At 44.8% G+C, this 20,420-nt stretch overlaps 1 protein-coding gene across 3 annotated transcripts in view; it reads left to right on the top strand.

The window, feature by feature from the left end:
- Window positions 1-20,420, top strand: part of Myocd (myocardin) — a 95,913-nt gene that overhangs the window by 52,434 nt on the left and 23,059 nt on the right. For all 3 annotated transcript variants that reach the window (XM_021213259.2, XM_029545958.1, XM_029545959.1), the window contains 3 exons: window positions 79-240; window positions 14,268-14,443; window positions 18,233-18,358. In XM_021213259.2, the coding sequence (XP_021068918.1) occupies window positions 79-240; window positions 14,268-14,443; window positions 18,233-18,358 (464 nt within the window). The remainder of the gene's footprint in view (window positions 1-78; window positions 241-14,267; window positions 14,444-18,232; window positions 18,359-20,420) is intronic.

The raw sequence follows: 20,420 nt of genomic DNA, 5'->3' as shown, positions 1-20,420 counted from the left end.
CAAAAAACAAAAAACCAAACCAAACAAAATGACATCAAGTTCTAAAAGGGAGGGACCCTGTCTATTTCAACCTTGCAGCTTCCACGGCAGAAAGATCCATTCCAACTGCTCAGATGAAGCTCAAAAGAGCCCGCCTTGCAGATGACCTCAACGAGAAGATTGCTCTCCGCCCAGGGCCCTTGGAACTGGTGGAGAAGAACATTCTGCCTATGGATTCTTCCGTGAAAGAGGCTATAAAAGGTAGTTTGGGTTTGAGGAGGGGAGGCATGCCCGTTCCACACTTGTGAACCCCAGAGCAGCCACAGTTCTGGCAATCCAGGAACTCTGTTCTGAGCATCTCACTGGAAGACCCATAACACGGGTTGCTCCCCAAGCAGATATCCCACACCCAGAGGTCCATTGTCTTCCACTTCCTGTTAAATAGGCAGAAGTGGGAGGAGGGGGAGGAGAGGAATCAGCCATGATGGCTCACATCCATAATCCCAGCACTGGAAATGCTGAGACAGGAGGATTGCCATGATGTCAAGGCCAGCCTGGGATCTATAGTCAATTCTAGGCCAGTCTGGGCTTCAGGTGAGATCTACAAACCAAATAAACGAATGAATGAAATGTGTAAAGACCTGGTACAATGCAAATAGCTGTTTGGCCCCTGTGTGCTGTGGTAGAGATGGAGATGATGGTGTCCAGGCTTTCTCAGGCATAGCTCCAGTTAAGATCCATGTGAAAATGACAATTCTTAGACCAAACACTCAGAGACAAGACGATACACTCACCGATTAGTCCCCTCAGAAACTACCTTAGTTCATTCCTTAGACCGTTTGACCAACTGACCTCAGGTGGATCTGAGCAGCCTGCAAGCACAAAGTTCCTGTAAAAGATGGTCTAAGTTGGGCTTGGGTAAGCAGAGAGTGGAGAGAGGAGACGGACATTCCCATAGGCAAATCATCTTTTCTTTTTCAGTTAGACCCACGGGCAGCTCCTCAGAACACTTAAAGGGTATTATTTACAAATAGATGTTTAAGAGTTTCAATATGTTATCAGAAGTATGTGCCAGGACATCTTACGCTAACTATATTTATTCTGAGTTACCCTTGAGTTGGTCTACACCTTGGTCTTAGCCATCCATTCAGAGACAGTGTGGATGCTGCCTAAGGGGTGTGTAACTGTGGAAATATGAACTCCAGGAGAGTCACCGGCAGCAATTCCAATGCCCGTAGACATCTTCCAGTGGCTGGCTGTCCTCATCACATGCTGTCTCCGCACTGACTGTCTTTGAACATGACCTACAGTTCTCAGGAGTGCATGCTCTCCATCACTACTTCATCAGACAGGAAAGGGGTGGGAGAATGCTATTCAGCATCTCTCATCCTTTCTAGAACACTCTATTCCACGACTATAAAACTGCCACTTATTTCGCTATTAGAGGCCAAAGGTTTTCAATCTGCACTTTCCCCTCATACTGACTTTGCACCTTCTCCTGCAATTATGCATTGCCAGCCGGTAGCCTTCTCTCATCCTCCCTGGTGCCTGCATTTCTCTGTGTATGTCATATTTATACAAACAAGCAAACAACCCCACACCTGTTATTAGTGTGGCAGGCATTTTACCAGGCCGCTGGCCCCGTGCATCCTGATTTTACACACACAGTGCTTTCAGGTTTCTCTGTCATCTTTTTATCCTTTTCTTCACAGTTCCTAAACTTGTTTCCATTGAAAATATTTCCCAGATCAAGAATATAGACTTTTTACATCATCGACTGTACATATCAAGTCCCCCGTTTTCACATTTAAAATCTAAATGCCTCTGCAAAGATTTCAGAGCTTGGATTAAGAGGCACCGTCATTTTGCTTTGTCCAGAATTTTGTGATGTGTTTTACAGTTTGCTCTGACATTCAACTTCACGAGTTTCTTTACATTGGACTGCTTGGTCTGTTGTATCCTGGCTGCTGACAGAAGTGTGCAAGAGATAAAACCTTGGGACAGTTTTTCATATGTTCACTTTTGCTCCTGTCAAATTTTGCTTGGGAATGTAACACCTTTACAGGTTCATTAACCGTGAATTCATACGTTCAAAGCACATGGATTCTCCCCCCGACCCCCTACTCAAACACGCAAAGTCCCTTTCCATTTATCCAAACCTTCAATTTCCCACAACAAAGTTATAAGTCAGGTCCTTCCGATCACTGTGACATTGGAAACATACATTTTGCATATTTCTTAGCATCGTTAAAGGTTTTCTTAATAGTTCCAATACATTTCTCCGTTCACCTTGTATAACTAGAAATGTCTATGTCTACAAATGAAGCATGTTCCCTGTTCCATTTTTGTGCATTGACTGGTAGTTGAAAACCTATGTGTTATACAAGCAATGGCACCTTAAAACTATCCATGCAAGCTACCATTTCAATAGTTCTTGCACTTCATTTAACAATACCAATATATATTTAGATTTGTAGATTATATCAATTTGATAAAAATTTTACAGATGTTTTACATAAATTAAATAAAATTTTACTACATACACAGATCTAGCAGGATGGCTCTTTTTTAAATGGGCCAGAGAAATGCATTTCTCGTGTATAAAATTATATATATGGCATATAAAACCTATATAATTCATATATGCACACTAAATAATGACATTTAAGGCAAGTGAATAACCATGTGTCTCTTGTTTAGCAGAATCTTATTATTACAGAGAGGTTGTCAGGTTTTCATAGGAGCAAGAGGTAGCAAACATAAGGCCATACTGGGGTGTACAAGACCCTGTCTGATAAATGTCACAGCACATCATGCCGTCTGCAGTATGTTTATCTGCAGGACCGCAGCTTGATGCACACAAGTTTTCATTCTGTTTCTCTGTTATCTGGAAGTCTCTAGTCAATCACTTTTCTATATGACAGGTGCTTTTGGTATAGGAATAAGGACATTTTCTTCTCTTGGGGTAATTTGAAGAGAATACAGAGTAAATTGCTTGCAAAGGGTGGGAAGTGACAGTGACCAGTGACATGCCCAGACCTTTTCTGCCTGTGACATAGTCACCTGGTATTGCTTTCTTTCTGAATCACCCTAACACTCCTGGAACCCACCTTTGGTGATTCAGTTTTTAGAAATCGCTAGGGTCTTATGCATTTGCACCAATATTGACATTACTTGGTGTGTCATGGCATTTGTTAATTTCGCCTTACTCCTGTGGCCCTATCATCCTCCATCCCACCCCTACCACCCGCCAAGCATGATGGCTCATTTTCTTAAAGGGCCAGAGAGTAAACTATAAGCTCAGTCTGTCACAACTGCTCCTCTCACCCTTGTAGTGAGGGTGTAACCATGGCAGCAAGTAAACAAACGGGCATGGCTGCCTTCCAATAAAACTTTCTTTAGAAGTGTAGTGTAGCGCTTTGTCACCCTCTGGATCTAGCAAGTGAAATCTAAAAATGAAACCTTGCTTACACTGTGCTCACTGTGAGACCAGTACGAGGGCTAAGAAAGGCCCCCTGACTGAGCTACATCTGTTTCCCAGCAGGAACTCCACACTGTGGAAAGGGGAACATAACCTTTGATAAATAGCTATCCTGTCATGGCATTCATGAATAATGTTGCTCTCCACTGTTTTCATTCCAACATACTGGCCAGATTTAAACGTCAAAACCACGCAAAGGCTCCTTGAGGTATGGTGAGGTCGTGTGCGAATAGACTGGTCCCAAACTGAAAATATGTTCACTACACCTGCAAATCCCTGCCTACAGCAACCCACCCTCAGAACACTGTGGAGTGGGGCTTCTTTCGAGCTGTGACAATGTGGCTGTGGTTGACACCAGCAGACCAAGAGAATTAAAGAGGGTATAGCTGGCCCAGGGAAAGAAGAAAATTCAAATTTCTCAGTCAAGTTCCTTCTGAAAACCTACAGCTTTTGCATGATCGTGAAGTCAAATTGTCATTAGTCATAGGTGATGTATCCTTATGCGTTTCACAAAATAGTTGATAATTACCTCTGAGATTTTCTGAGTGATGGGAAGTGTTAAGTGTGGTCTCACGATCAGTTGCATGAGTGTTCCCTGTTCATGTCTGCAAAGCCCGGTCTCTGTCTTGAGTGTTGTTCTTTGATGAATTTCTCTGGTGACACTCATAGTTAGGTGTGTGTTCAAACTTAGATCTTATACTGGTGGTATGATTTACCCCGTGCTGGAAATTCTCCTTCTCCTCCTGCACTTCAAAGTTCGTGAGTCTCCAGCAGTATGTGGCATTGGCTGCTGTGGGTCTATCTCTGAACCTGGACTCTTTATTTTCAAGTTAATTAACTGTTAATTACTAACTGTTAATTACTGTATTCAGGGTATTGTCTCTTCCTCTTCCCTTGTCATTCCCTAGAAGGCAGTCTGGTTCTTTTCTTATAAAGGAGAATTTTATGATTCTACTCTTAAGATCCGTTGACTCCTCCACATCTTTACTTGAGTTCAATTTGCCTCAAGTCCTGCTTGCTGAGACACTGTCTGAGGAGAGCTGGAGATGCGATCTGCTGTCTGCTTTCTAGGGATGTTGCTCTTGCAGGAGTCCAAATCCAGGGCCTCACAGATGCTAAAGCCAGCACACCAGCACTGAGACACACCCATGACCACCACAAAGCTCAGCATTGGGATGTACCAGCTTGGCTTTGAACCTGACTTCTGTGACCCTGGGCCACACACCTGTGGATGCTGTCCCTTCATCTCACAGAGGCTCAACAGTCTCATCTGTAAATCTCTCTACTGCAGTAATCACTGTGTCTTAAGGTTGTTTGTTGCAGGTAGACACAAATAATTGATGTAAAGAATGAGATTGGGGCTAGGAAGGTGGCTATGTTGGGAAAAATCCTGGCTGCACAAACATGAAAACCAGCATTCATGTAGAAAGCCAGGTACAGAGGCACAGATCTATAGTCCTAGCACTGGAGAAGGAGAGACAAGAGGATCCCTGACGCTCACTAGCCAGTAGGTCTAGCCAAATCAGCAAGCTCCAGTTTCAGTGAGAGACCCTGCCTCAAAATATAAGGTACAGGGTGATTGATGAAGAATCTAATGCTGACAGCCCCTCTGACACTCCATACATGTACACAACAGGCACACACACACACACACACACACCCCACAAAAAAATAGCTAGATGCTGAAGACTTACTTAGCAATCATCAGGAGCCCACCAATAACTTACACTGAGTCCCAACTGAGTCCTTAAGGAAGAGAGACAGGGGCAGTAATGGAAGAAAAGTTGGTTAAATTCCAAAAGCAGCTTATAGTGTGACTTCCAAGAAGAGGGGAGTCTCAAACCTTAGTTCTTCTCAATTAAGTACACTGATAGAACCATTTTTTTAAATTCCCTAACTAGAGAAGACACATTTTTCTGTTTATTTTTGTTTATCTAATTACTATCTATCATCTAACTATCACCTATCTACCATCTATCTACCATCTATCTACCATCTATCTATCTATCTATCGATCTATCTATCTATCTATCGATCTATCTATCTATCTATCTTAGCTTTTTTTTTAAAGACAGGGTTTCTCTGTGTAGCCCTGAATAGTCCTGCGTCGCTGCACTAGAACTTGCTCTGTAGATCAGGTTGCCCTTGAACTCAGAAATCCACCTGTCTCTGTCTCCTGAGTGCTAGAATTAAAGGTGTATGCCACTACTGTCCAGGTGAGAAACATAATCTTTGAGGGATTGAAAAAAAAAAAAAAGGTAATGGTTAGCACAGGAAGTTTGGGTTCTGGTGAGCCACGAGTGTGTGTGTGTGTGTGTGTGTGTATGCAGGATCAGGTTGTGTTTGCAGACTGGATCATATATTTGGTATAAAGTGGGCTTGTGAGAGACAGAGGAAGATCAGAACTCCACTGGAAGATTGATAGGCTTGTTTGATAAGAGCTGATGAGCTGGCAATAAGTCCTGCATTTGAGTGTATGAAAAAAGAGAGTCTGATGCGGCCAGCACTGCTTGCTAATTGATTACCCTGTGACACATGGGTTTCTCTCTTGAGCGAAGTTAATGATGTCACTGCTCATTAAGGCAGGAATACAAGTGGAGGAGTGAGGTGGGGAAAGTGACAAATTCTTGTTTTTAACTGCTGAATGTGAGGGGCCCATCAATAACGCAAAGGCAGATGCTCAGCATCACCCTCTGGTGGCTCTTAGTTCAGAAGAAAACACACACTAGCAAATCTTCAACACATACAGAAAAATAAACTGACGGACCACATAAGATCAGCTTCCCACGCATGCATTTCTTCCTAGTAGCTATTGACTCTCTTCTAATGTGCCAGACCCCACTGGAAACTCTCCATCAAGGATCAGAACCTGCAAGTGTGCTAACTATCGTAGTCGAGGCTGCTGAGTGTGGAAGCAGTTCAGGGGATGGCAAGTCATACATAGAAAGGGCAGAGAGATAAACTCGGGACTGTTGTATGGTAGGGAATCTGTGCAGAATAAACAAGGAATAGTTGAAGAAGGCAGCTACCGACACATTAATTTTATTTAAGAAAATCCCAGAACTGGGTGCCAGCAGACAATAGAGTACGTGTCCCTCCATCCCTGTGCCCACTTCTGGGCTTAAGGGTGTCACAAGCAAATGGCCATACACTAGGAAATATCACAAGGCTTCCTAGAGTCCAGCTGTAGAAACAGCAGCTGGAGCCCTCCCAGCAGCAGAGATGACCCAGCCCATTCTCTGGCCCATTACTCCTGGGGACCACGTTCCCTCTATGACAAGGCAGGGATGAGCTTGTGTGGTGTTTTCTGTCAGCCCCACAGCCTCTGTGTATTTCCTCTTCTTCCTGCACGCGCCGTTCCAGTTGTGTTTATACATTGTGGTTCTCTCTCCAGCTGTGTTTCTATGCTCCTCCCAGACTTGAGAGGCCTACTGGGACATTGTCTCCCTCCCTCCAGGATTAATCAAAGCCTAAGATAGAATGATCTAGAACCTTTCTTAACACAAGCAAGGACATTTTGACAGTGAGCCTTCCCGCCTGGACTTTTCCTACCGCAGACTTTTCTTTTATGAGGGTGCCAGCTACTGAGCCCCTGTCTGACTTGTGAGTGTCTTCTCTGACTAGGGTTTTAGAGACTCCAGCTGGTCTCATTCTCATCTCTCTGGAATGGCATACTGTACAGGACTACAAAGCTCAGGCTCTGCGGCCACCACTCAGAGGACATCTGATTGCCTATCATTCTTTTGTGAAAAACTTCGTCATGTCAGGACATGGCTTATAATCAACATGATATTTATGGGGATGATAACTTCTCTACAGAATGCATAATGGCCTTATTATGTTTATGACACAGATGCTCCTCAGTCCTGAGAGCCCTGGGTTCTTCTCACATGTTAATAGTTTCTAATCACATGATCACTAAATAGTTTCTTCACAGGATGCCAGCATCCCTTAGCTCCAGAGGAAGCAGGGTTTTGTCCATAGGCTTGACTCCTGGCTTGAGTCAAACCAAACCCAGCTAGATTCCTCAAAAAGTAGGAGGACCCTGGACTCCAGCTACAACTGAAAGGTTTCTAACCTTGTCTTTGGACTGGACCAGGTTTTCCATCTAATCAGCATTTCAGTTTCCATTCAACCAGGGTTTTAGAATATGTAGCTCTGTTGTCAAAAATAAATTCATTTTATCACCATAACCTTTAAATATAGAATCCAATGTGTGACCCATCAGGGCCATCCATTTCCAGCTGTCAAGTATCTGAAGGCCTCTTTATTCAACATATCTTGGTCTGTGACCCATGGGCTTACTTCAAAATCAACCTCTTTAGCTCACTCAGAACCCAGTCCGTGTTCAGAGAGCAAGGAGTTTTGACACTGATCATGCATTTTAAAGGCAGATATACAATAACAATGGCCCTAGGCCAGATGGTAGGGTTGTTTGCCTTGGCATGCCTTACTTTCTCACGGACAAAATTCTACCATTCCACAATGAGCAATCACTTCCAAAGTACAAAATGATCCTTAGGGGAAAGAAATCCACCATGGCATGTATGTCAAATGCTTTTCTGAGGAAAAACTCTGGGAAAAGTAGGGTAGGAGTCTAAAATGGGGGAGCTGGCAGATTGGGGGAGAAAGGGTGGGTGCTGAGGGAAGAAAAGTAGCCCTTCGATTGTGCAGGGCCGCCTGGTGACCTGACCACCATCCGTGCCGCGGAACCCACTGCTGAGAGGTGGGCAGATGGGGTTGAAGATATCTTGCAAGATCCCTGTGGGGTAGCAGGAGGTATTGACAGGTGATACAGGGACATTGAGTGCTGTACCGTAAGGGAAGAAGGAGACCAGGGGAGTATATCATGTTCACACTGGGTAATATTCTTTGTCTCTAGTCTTTGATCTCTAGAACTGACACATAATACATATGCATAGAAGCTAGCACATCTCCTGATTTATGAAGATCTGGTCAAGAGACACAAGAGGAGTTTCTGAAGTGTCACGGATCTGAGGAAAGGGAACCCGGGGACCAGTTCACATCCATTTTATAACGAAGACACCTGATGTCCTTTGAGAGAAGTTGAGTTCTCTCAACTAGAGGACCCACCAGGCCACAGACTATAGTGTATTTTGGGTCTCATCAAGTCTCCTTGACAACAGGCAGGATTGAACAACATCTACATCTATGCAAATGACCTGTGGCACTCTTCTTTGGGAAATGGATATTGCTTCATTTTCATTCTGGAGGATGTTAGGGATGGTCAGTCAGTCTGCCCTCAAATAAAAACAGCTCCCCTGACCTTCAGGACACTAACTTGGAGGTAGAACATCAGGCAGTGCCCTCTCCCATTGTGCCCCACCCTGCCTTCATAGCCCTGGGTGCAGGTTCTAGGGAGAGAGTAACCAGGCCTCCAATTATCTCATTTAATCTTGGAATGTTAAACGTGTGTACACAGGAAAGTACAGCTGACTCATTCATCTAATCACTTCCAGGGAATGGGGGAGTTGAGGTCCCAAGGGGCCAGTGCCAAGAGCCAATCCTGTGGGCATAGCCAGAGGATGATGTCAGGGCTTCTCAGAGCAGGTCCTTGTCATCACACTGCCTGACATGTCTAGAGGGACAATAGCCAGCACTCTGCTCTCCAGCAGCTCCCAGCCAGCCTCTTGTCGTGGGAGATTGGAGCAGAGGCCCAGGGTCACAATGCAGTGCAATCGATGTGAATGTTCCACGGGGACAACAGATAAGGTGACCAGAAGGTGACCTGTGTCCCTCTCTGCAGCAGCGTGGCTTGAACCAGCAAAGAGGGTGGCCTGTCCTGAACAGGGTTTCTTCTTACCCTAGGAAAGCTGACTCCTTCTTTTCCCAGAGTGAGCCTCTCTGGACAAAAGAGTTTTCCTCACCATGGAGTCGCACTGACCTTTAAGAAGCTGACCACAGAATAAACTGCTTCCTGGGTGGTCCTTTTGTTTTTGATAACGGTAAACTTGAGAATGGCAGATGTGCCTAACAAAAACAGTGCCAGCCACCACAACAGCTAGACATGATGGAACAGTTCACGTCAGGTTGTGACTCGGTGCTGTGGGGATATTATTTCCTGATACGTAGAGTGGTAGGTCCATTCATTATTCCCATTTTATAGAGGGGGAAACTGAGGCCCTCTGAAGTAATAGAACCAAGAAAAGGAAAATGCCCCAAGTGTTTCCAACTCTAGAACCCATGAGGGCCTTAAGCATCTTGTGAAAGTAAGGTGGCGGAGGATGATGGTGGCAGCAGCAGCTCTGAGGGAATTCTTCTATAAGCCTGAAGATCTGCTGTGTGAAGGCTCCCTGATCCTCCCCTCCTCTTCTCCCCAGAGAGTGGCAAACCCAAACAACTTGCAACCCTGAAGGTGACGGAACTGGGGTGGCCCATAGGATGGCACAGTCCTTAGCAGACCTGTTGGCAGAATCTGAGCTGGCCACATCGTGTTGTCTGGGTACCAGACGTCCACCACATCTGGGGTTGTGGCACTCACCCTGCTCCTTTGTGTAGATGTGAACAGCTTCCATGTGCTCTGTTTCGTGTACTTGTGACTTGTGGCTTAATCAGGGAAACTCTAACTGATTTGGTAGGTTTGATGGTGCAGGGTGTGGATCCTAGAATAATTCTCTCCCCTAGCTAGTAGAGTTTCTTCTTTTCCTCCCTACACCAGTTCTGTTTATCGGTCCCTCTGTGTCTCTTCCTCTCTCCACCACCATCCAAGTCCCTGCACCCTCCTGTTGTCCTGCCCGTAGCTGACAGTCATTTCAGGTTCCACCCAAGCCCCCCCCCCTCCTCTCCAGGAGTTCTTAGACAACTTCGAGTCTCACCAGCTCTTCTGTCTAGCCGCTGCAGACACTCTCCAGACCACATTTCTTTGACAGATTCTCTGATTATCCAGGGAGATACACAGACAACCTCTCTCCCGACTTTCAGCCTCTTTACCATATCTTATCTGATCACCCCTACCCCTCTTGAAGTGTGAAAGGTGCTGAGGACCCGCTCCCTTCAGACGTTGGGGGAAAAAATAGAACCGATTACAGAAAGTCGTTCCTCGTTCCTCCACCTCCCCAGGGGCTTAATGCCAGGGCCCCTTGCAGATGACATGCTCGGGATTCTCCGGTCCCTCCTGTAAAACGAAATACTATTTGCACATAACCCACGCTCATTCTCTCTTTATGTCGATCACCTGTCTACTAGCTGCCGTGCTTAATTCCACACAAACACTACGTAACACTATACGTACTGCAAGGGGCGGGAGGGTAATAACAAAAACGATGCCTGTAGATGTTCAGAACAGAAGCAATTTTGTCGGTCCTAGTCAATGCCAAGAATGTGGAACCTATAGACAGCAAGCTGACACCATCTGTCCCTGATTTTAGTGACTTGGCTTGAGGTCACCACTTGCCAGTGGACAATGGGGGCATCTTCAGTGCATGGGGACAGAGGACAGAGGCAGATCCTTTGCTTCTCTAGTGTGTTCTCCACCCTCCATCCGAGGCAGGCTGATGATTCCCCCTTAAATAACGGGTGGCTCCTCCCAAGGGCTTTATGGCTGACAGGGAGGATGGTTGGTTTAGCCACCTTCTTCTGTAAAGTGACTCTGGGGGTCCCAAGGCTGGGAATCCAGTTCGGTCACGAAACAGTTGCGGAAAACAGACCTTTTCATATCCTCACCAGCCAAAGTGGAGAAAATGCTTGGCTCCCCATGTCTGTCTGAAAGCTCACAGATCTGCTTTATTCTAGTTGGCTCTATTAGGGAAATCTGTGCCCTCCTCTCCCCTCCCCTCCCACACCATCCCCTCCCCCTCTCTCTATCTCTCTCATGCTTCCTCTGTCCTCCTCTTCCTTCTCTTTCTCTTCTTCCTCCTCCTCTTCTATTCCTTCCATTACACACAATTACATCACTGTAGGATACAAAACAAACAAACAAACAAACAAACACCCACCATTCTCCTTCATTCTCCCTGATTCTTCTCACCTTCCTATCCACATGTTAGAATTTGGGCAGTTTCACAATTCAGTTCATTTCTCCCTAATCTTTGCACATTTGGGATGCCATATTCTAGTTAAGTTATGGACACCTCTTTGTCACATGAAACATCAGACCACATAAAGAAGACCCAGTCCCTTCAGAGTGAAAGAAATGGGAAGAGGCATGAGACAATGAGCTTCTCAGGGTGTTCTGGCAGGCAGAGAATACGGTGCTCCTGAGGGGCTGGTACGATCACATGCAGGTATGCAGCACCCACTCGGGGCGTGAGCCAGCAGATCTCAGAGGCACGCTATGATCTCCCAGGTGGATTTCGACGGGCATAAAAACTAAATATAGGCATTCCTTGTGACTAAAACTCCAATGATGTTTTTAAATGGGCTGAGTCAATAATAATATATCCATGCATTCTCAGAAGCAACTAAGAGGAGTTTCTCTAGGAGGTCTCAGGTGTTGGTTCTCCTGAGAAAGAAAAATGTACAAAGTCAGTCTTGATGCAGGAGCATGACTTGCAGAGACCGCAGAGCTTAGATTGCTCTGAAAACAGTGTATGAACTAACTCCAGAATCCTGAAGGAGGGAGGGGAGTGTTTGGGAGAAGAGTCTAAGAGACAGAAGAGAGACTCTGGGTTTCAGTGCCGAGGTCGGCCCCTATCCAGTGAGTCTTCCTAACCGAAGGAGAACAGTTTTCTGACGCAGTGATGAAAAACTACTAACGTTTACTTACTTGGGCTTTTAGGTCAATAAATGGTTTCTGCGAGTCTCTGCACTTTCTTGACATTTCCTATTTTTTATTTTATTTTTGAGAAGATTTAATTACATTTCTCTCTTCCTTTTCCTCCCTCCAAACCCTTCCCCAGCCTCCTTCAAATCCATGACCTATTTTTTCACTAATTGTATTCAAATATGTATACACATAGAATCTGCTCAGTCTGTGGTAGTCTGTGTATGTGTTTCCAGGGACAAGGATTTGTGTGTGTGTGTGTGTGTGTGCTAAAATGTGTAAGAATGGGTTGAGGTTATTGTTTAATGGTAGAACAATTTCCTAGCATGCACAAACACCCTACCTAGATTTAATCTCCACTTACACATGACTGTGCATGCACATATACCTCAAAGTACAAGTACTAACTTTAAGTGTTTCCCACTAATACAATAGAACACTATACAATTATTTTTTAAATGAGGGTAGTCATGGGGAGGTAGGAGCAAGGAGTAAAATACCATTTTCAGTGTTGGGAATTGAACCCATGGCTTTGTACATACTAGGCCAGCACACTCTCACTGAGCTATAGCCCCAACTCTTGACTAGTATGCTTTACCCAGTCCAATCTATTTAAAACTTCATTTTTTTTTTTTGCTTTTATCTTTCTGAATCCATAGAGTTAAATCTAAAAGAGACCACTGACTTCCACTGTGAGGTGAAATATGTACATTAGGTATTTTTATGCTACATTAATTTTTGTCACAAACTTCCTCTTTGATAGTTATAACAGCAATAATGACTTCTGCACATGACCCATAGAGCAGATGTCCCGGCATCTAAGCTGGTTAGCAGGCTTCCCATTGGGCTAATCTCCGGAGTTTCCACTTGCTGTGTCCTTGCCTGGCCTCTTTCCTGATTTGACACTCGGATGTCCACATGAGAGGCTGTGACACATGCCAGCAGTGGTGGCGATGACAAGCCCCCAAACCATATTTGTTCCATTTCTCCCAACTCCTCACAGCCTTCGCCATTGCCACGGTAAAAGCTCCTGTCTCTTATCTGTACCTAGTAAGAGTCAAAAGTTCTTGTGAGTGTGATTGCAGAACGGGGGGNGGGGGGGGGCTGGAAAGGCTCCTGATAATGTTGAAATTCCTTTGAAAGGACTGTGCTTAGAATGGGGTCAGGAGAGCTCTGTAGCTTTGGCACGTTGTGTTCTGTCTTGGACAATAAACCGGACAGGGAATGGGTGGTGTTAAATGAGAGAAGCGGGTCAGGATAATGTCATAGCCCCATCTGATCTGATGGCCTCTATTTGCAGCACAATGTCCCTGCTGCCCTAGACGACCACCCAGGGGACAGAGGAAGCATCGGGGAGATGGTGGGAGCTGTGGAAGGACTTACAAAGACACAAGATACTAGACATGAAGTTATAATCCATGTACTGAGAAAATAAGAGTCAGGTTGAAGTTTCTGATATATATATATATATATATATATATATATATATATATATATATATATTGGCTTTTCTAATTAGCAACGCTTTGGTTGAGTGACCACTCGGATGTGAACACCGGTGACATTAGTTAAATCTGACATCTAGGAATTTAAACTTAGTAGCTGGCCTCCCTTCTCCTTATTAGCAAAGTCTGCTAAACATTTTGTGCCATGTGCCCTGCTTTATCTTTGAAGATGAAGCAACTGGCAGTCTGTCATGTTGATTCTCTCTTGTGCTGGAAAGTCTGAAGGAGAGGGGCAGTCATTCTGCATTATCTTCCCATGGCTTCACAGCACGTCCATTCCTTTCCCTTTTCCCCCCCGATTTATTTTCAAAAGGACACAGGTTCCATAGAAAGCACTGAGAAATGACTCAGCCGGGAAATAAAGTTTAGTGCATGATGATAAGCTTTGAAGTTCTCGTGTAGAAAAATCTGATCATTTAAAATATATTCTCACTCTTCCCTGAACTTGCACTGCACTGGGGGGGGGGGGAGCAAAATGTGTGTTCCATCCAGCATAGGGGCGATACTTACTTAGCAGGATTTCTGAACAGCACTGGGATGCTCCAAGTCACCGACTCCATCTTGGTTTTCTCTCACTCAGGTACTGAGGTGAGCTTCTCTAAAGCAGCAGATGCATTCGCCTTTGAGGATGACAACAGCAGAGATGGGCTCTCCCCAGATCAGGCCCGGAGTGAGGACCCCCAGGGCTCTGCAGAATCCACCCCAGACATCAAATCCACTGAGGCTTCTCTGGCTGGTCCTCTGGACACAATCCAGGTAAAACAGACCGGCCTGCCTCACAGTCTTACATTTCACATCGTCATTGCCGTAGCTGGTGTTGCTTACAGCCCCCTCATGCTGTCTGCTGCTGCTGGTTTTATCGTGAGACAAGGTCTCACTAGATAGGATAGCCTGGGCTCAAGCTCAGGACACCCCTGGCTCAGGCTGAGTGATGAGATGACAGTGTATGCCACCACCAACAGCTTACCTGATGATGTATTTTCTTGGTGTCTCTTCTCAACCTATTCAAGCGCAGGGACTTGTGGGTCTTAGAAACATTGAAAACCCCTCAAAATGTTAGCTTTCGAGTTACCTTGTGAGCAAGTAGATATGCCTCTGTTTCAGGCATAAGGTAAATTGACTCAGTGAGATCCCACAATTAGCCAACGCTCTCCCGGCAGGATTGATCTCAAACTCATCAGAGGGCCTGGGGTGGGGGGTGAGGGGTGAGGGGGGGAGAAGAAGGTGCTCTCAGTAAAGCAGGAGGCACCAGTTGCTGCCATCCTTAACAGGTATCTACCATGTTGGCCCGAAGCTGGCACACAGTGCAACTCCAGCTTAGTCCTCACTCCTTCTAAAGAAATCTACATGTATGTGAAAGCGAGGAATTGATGCTAAAATTATGAAGCAGACTTATAAAGAATAACGATGAGCTTAATAATAATAAAAAAATCTTCTGTCCTGATGCTGACATTGTCCTGATGCTCACACTGTCCTGATGCTCACACTGCCCTGATGCTCACACTGTCCTGATGCTCACACTATCCTGATGCTCACACTTTCCTGATGCTCACACTGTCCTGATGCACACACTGTCCTGATGCTCACACTGTCCTGATGCTCACACTGTCCTGATGCTCACACTGTCCTGATGCTCACACTGTCCTGATGCTCACACTGCCCTGATGCTCACACTGCCCTGATGCTCACACTGCCCTGATGCTCACACTGCCCTGATGCTCACACTGGGCCCCGAGCTACATTATATACTTCATACCTTCCCTGAGAGTCCCTGGTCCTGCAGAGTAACTACCACTGAAGCTGAGGACCACGAAGAAAAAGCTATCAATCCATGAGTCTAAATGACTGGGTGACTTCCAGGATCACACAGAATGTCACTATCTCTATCTCCCAAAGCCACAGGATGGCAACGTAAGACCCCTAAGAGATGTCAGTGCACGGAGCGAGTGGGGAAGGAGGAATAGTGATATGGAAGTGCTTTCCACCTTGGCTTTGCAACACTCTTCTCTAGGAGGAAACCTCTAGGCCACTCCCTTCTCTTTCAGAAGACTTCAGTCTTGATCACCAAGAGACTGTCCCACAGACAGTGGAATAAAATATCTACTTCTGCGGCCCAGAAGTGTTTAAAATTAGAATATATTTGCATCTATTCATGATGCATATGCCCTGAGGATAGGATCCACATAAAAACACAGAATTGACTTGTGTCTTAGATATGCATACATACCCATAGCCTAAATGTAATTATATATATATAATTACATGAAGCTAAGTTCTATGCTATGGCCTTTTCTTCTCATGGCTTCTTGTCAGCCTCAAAAGGATTCAAATTTTTTAAGCAATTCAGATGTTGGAATATTGGAGTATGGATGCTCAACTTGTATTTGACATTACTTTCCTACTGGAACATCCATCCAGATGAGGGGAACGCTACAGTGATGTTTATTCAGGGTCCAGTTTCCTGGAACCGCGATGGTTACTGGTTACTGTCATCCCTATCTCTACCTCATCACAGCACACTTAAAGCTGCCAAGAAGGACATGTGAAGTGGGAGGAGGAGGCAGGTGTGAGAGCAGGCTGAGTGCGCACTCCTCCCGCAGGAGGAGCGTCTCATCAAAGCATCTCTCTTCCCTTGCACGCCCATGCTGAGCTTTGCAGTCAGACATCTTTGATAACATCCAATGGGCTGTCAGACCACTTGCGCATATTCTTCTGACAGCAAGCCCCTTGGCTTCTGATTTAAGAATGGTTGTGAGGAAAAGACAAGCTGTTTTCTGCTTAACCCTAGCAGAGGGGGAAGAAGGGGCCAAGAACTGCAAATGCAGGGGCTGCTTCATGTCTTTCCTCTCAGCAATTGTGTCAGAAAGGCTCGAACACTGAGGCTCTGAGAGACAAGCAGCCCATAGGTTTGTGACAGACGCTGGGGTTCAGGGGCTTGGAGGAGAACTGGGAAGCTCAGTTCTGCCCCCCAGGAGGGGTGTGAGGACCTCTGCCCATTTGTTGAGTCATAGCATAAAAACGTAGGAAAGGAAAAGAAGAGAACTATTATTTTCATGGAACCCTCAGCAGACAGAAACCTACCTCTCATAAAGACATATGTGACCATACATGGATCTAATACACATGTAAAACACACATACTATTTTGTTCCTGTATTCTGGCAGTTCTTCTCCTTTTATATCTACCTTCTATACATATACATTGATATAAAGATGCATATAAACATGTATACATAGGGACACATGTACATAAGATATGTATTCATGCACACATAGATGTTTACATATTTATATCCTAACATGCATATATACCAGTGTAAACATTCATAAACGTATATAACCAACATATACATACATGCATATGTGTACATGCATGAATATGCATGTATATACATATAATCAACATACATGTACACATACATGTGTGCACATGCCCAGGAAGGTACTTATACTTATAACTACATATATATATATGTCGGTGAGTTCATGGTCAGCCTGGGCTACACATAATAAAAAAAAAAAAAATGAAAGCCGGGCGTGGTGGCGCACGCCTTTAATCCCAGCACTCAGGAGGCAGAGGCAGGTGGATTTCTTAGTTTGAGGCCAGCCTGGTCTACAAAGTGANTTCCAGGACAGCCAGGGCTATACAGAGAAACCCTGTCTCGAAAAACCAAAAAAAAAAAAAAAAAAAGAAGATTTCCCAGGTTCACCCTGAAGAAAGATATAGCTGACTGCAATGCACATGGGACTTGTAAGGATCATAAAACACATCCAGAGCAGTTGTATTTATGTGACAGGAGCAGGACTGAAGCCATGGGTATTGCAAGAGCTCTAACACAATGGGGGAAAGGAGCATGGGAGGAGTTACACCCACAGGAGACAGCCGGCAGTGATATATATCTCACTTTTTTTCACTATGTATATTCACAAAGACATGTACATGCATATATACACAAACATGTGTGCACATGCATGCACACATATATGGTCAACAAAGAAGCATGAATGTTTACAAATACACATGCATACACTCACACATATTCCTACACTCTGACACTCATATTCATAATTCTATACATATACACACATGCACACATACAAACACTCCTACACAATGAGACACATGTAGTTCTCTCTTTGCACATACACTTACACACCTCCATAGGCATTATTCATACTTACGCACACATGCCCTTTACCCCCATTTTGCTCGTACTCCTTTTTCCTCAGAATTTCTGCTCCCACTCTCCCCATTTCCTTTCTTTCTTGGTCTCATTATTATGTAGAGCTCCCCTTCAGGGTGACCAGATGTCCCAACTTGCCCAGATCAAACCAGGAGTACATTGCATCTTCTGGAGTTGGTACTGACATTTTCCCTTTATTTCTCAGAGGTATCCTTGAAGTGAGTGACGTATTGGGATGTCCTCCTGTAGGGAGCACCTGATATCACCAGGGCAGGAAGCTGGGACGAATGCAGGAGGGCTTCAGCTGAACGATGCAGCAGCTCTATTCTTGTGCCTTGGTAACATTACAATTTGGATTTCAGGATCTCGCTCCTGGCTCAGAAAATGACAAGAATGATGCAGCCTCCCAGCCAGGCAACCAGTCAGACTCTGGGAAGCAGGTTCTCGGCCCTCTCAGCACCCCGATTCCTGTGCACACTGCTGTAAAGGTATGGACTGGTCTAGGACCCAACCTGTGTCTGAGGCTAGGCTCCCTGAAGCCATGCGAAGCAGAGCTCTTCCAGGCAGTTCTGTTGGCATGAGGCAACTTCCATGAAACCAGACCCAGGTTCGGGCAACTAGAAAAGTCACAAAGTGGCGTATGTCATCAATGTACATAATCTCCGCACCAGGGAAGCCTGTCTGTACAGGGAATATAGCTCAGCCAGCATGTCTGTGGCTTGGATTTCATGAGTCAGACAAGGTGGTACATGCCTGTAATCCTAGCACTCAGGAGGGAAAAAAATGTAAGTCGGTGAGTTCATGGTCAGCCTGGGCTACACCACACAAAATAAAAAATGAAGATTTCCCAGGTTCACCCTGAAGAAAGATATTCACAGGTTCACCCTGAACAAAGATACAGCTGACTGCAATCCACATGGGACTTGTAAGGATCATAAAACACATCCAGATCAGTTGTACTTATGTGACAGGAGCAGGACTGAAGCCGTGGGTATTGCAAGAGCCCTAATGCAATGGGGGGAAAGGAGCATGGGAGGAGTTACGCCCACAGGAGACAGCCAGCAGTGACTACTGTATTTCATACTTAATTTCCCCAGCATTACATCCAGCCATTCCCAGAGAACTGTCTCCTAATTAGACACTGCACAGTCGTTTGGCTTTCTTATGTTACTCTGTACTAGCTAATGTCTATTGGATTCAGTTGGGAGCACTTTTCTTTTCAGTTCTTTTGTTACCTTTAGTACCTGATGACACAATTCTTCTGGGAATTTTTTTAGGTCGTAAATTAAAGTAGTAGTCAGTGACAAAATAATAGTTTTTATCATCTATTAGATGCATATTGGATGGAGGAGGTTGCCATTATTGGTAAAGATGTCTCTAAAGCAGAATTAGACTAGCTCTGCTAATTGAATATTTAAGCTTTGCATAATTCAAATTAGTAAAGCTGTCAGCCTCCCTATACCACGAAGATGTGCTAGGAGCCCAAAGGAAGGACCGAATGACAGACTAGTTGAAAAGATTCATACCCATACAAACTCCACTGGTCCACTGGGATGCTTGTTTATAGCTGACTGCCCAGAGCTTCTGAATGATCACTACCTACACCCCAGCTAGCTGTTGAAGATGCAACACCTTATGTTCATCTAGCAGTGGTTCTCAACCTTCCCAGCACTGAGAGCCTTTAATTCAGTTCCTCATGTTGTGGTTACCCCCGATCATAAAATTATTTCATTGCCACTTCATACCTATAATTTCTCGACTGTTACGAATCATAATGTAAACACCTGATATGCAGGATATCTGACACTGGACCCCCCCCCCCAAAGGGGCACAACACCCAGGTGGAGAATCACTGATCTAGAAGGCTTTTTAGAAGGAAACAGCTGAGCTGGAGACAACCACTCAGCCCAATTGGCACAGTATGATTTTTGTAAGGCTGAAGAGAGACTTCACAGATTATTCTCAAAAGCCACACAAAATCCTATGGAAGAGGCAGATACCTGGAAATCTCCAAGAGGTCATGTCATAAGCCAGTAAGAACATCATCCCGTCCTCTATAGTCTCGCTGGGTTTTCAGACCATCATGAACCATCGCAGTGTCTTGTGTAAGTATGAAAGATGCGCAGAGCTTTGGACAGATATCCCTCTAGAAATATAGGCGTTTCCAAGAAGCACATGAAAACAATCTCAATGTGGTTAGTCCTTAGGGAGGTGCAAAGTTAAAGCCCAACGAAATATCATCTCCTGTGCATTAGAAGAGTATCCATCAAAACGTGGCAACAGCAAATGCTTACAAAGATGTAAGAAAGCTGGAAGCCCCACACGCTGCAGGCCTGGATGCGAAATGTTCAAACTGCTGTGGAAAGGTTTGTCATCTCCTCAGTGAATTAAGTATAGATTTACCACGTGGTCCAGCAACTCCACTCCTAGCTAGACATCTGAAAGAACTAATAATTCTTCACAAAGTCTTCACAGCAACACTATTTGCTATATTTCCAAGTTCGAACCAACCCAAATGCCCACCAACTGATGGATGAATAAAGTCATGGA

This window comes from Mus pahari, chromosome 14 (genome assembly GCF_900095145.1).
Source record: "Mus pahari chromosome 14, PAHARI_EIJ_v1.1, whole genome shotgun sequence".
Lineage (NCBI taxonomy): Eukaryota > Metazoa > Chordata > Mammalia > Rodentia > Muridae > Mus > Mus pahari.
This window is presented reverse-complemented; position numbering and strand designations above follow the sequence as displayed.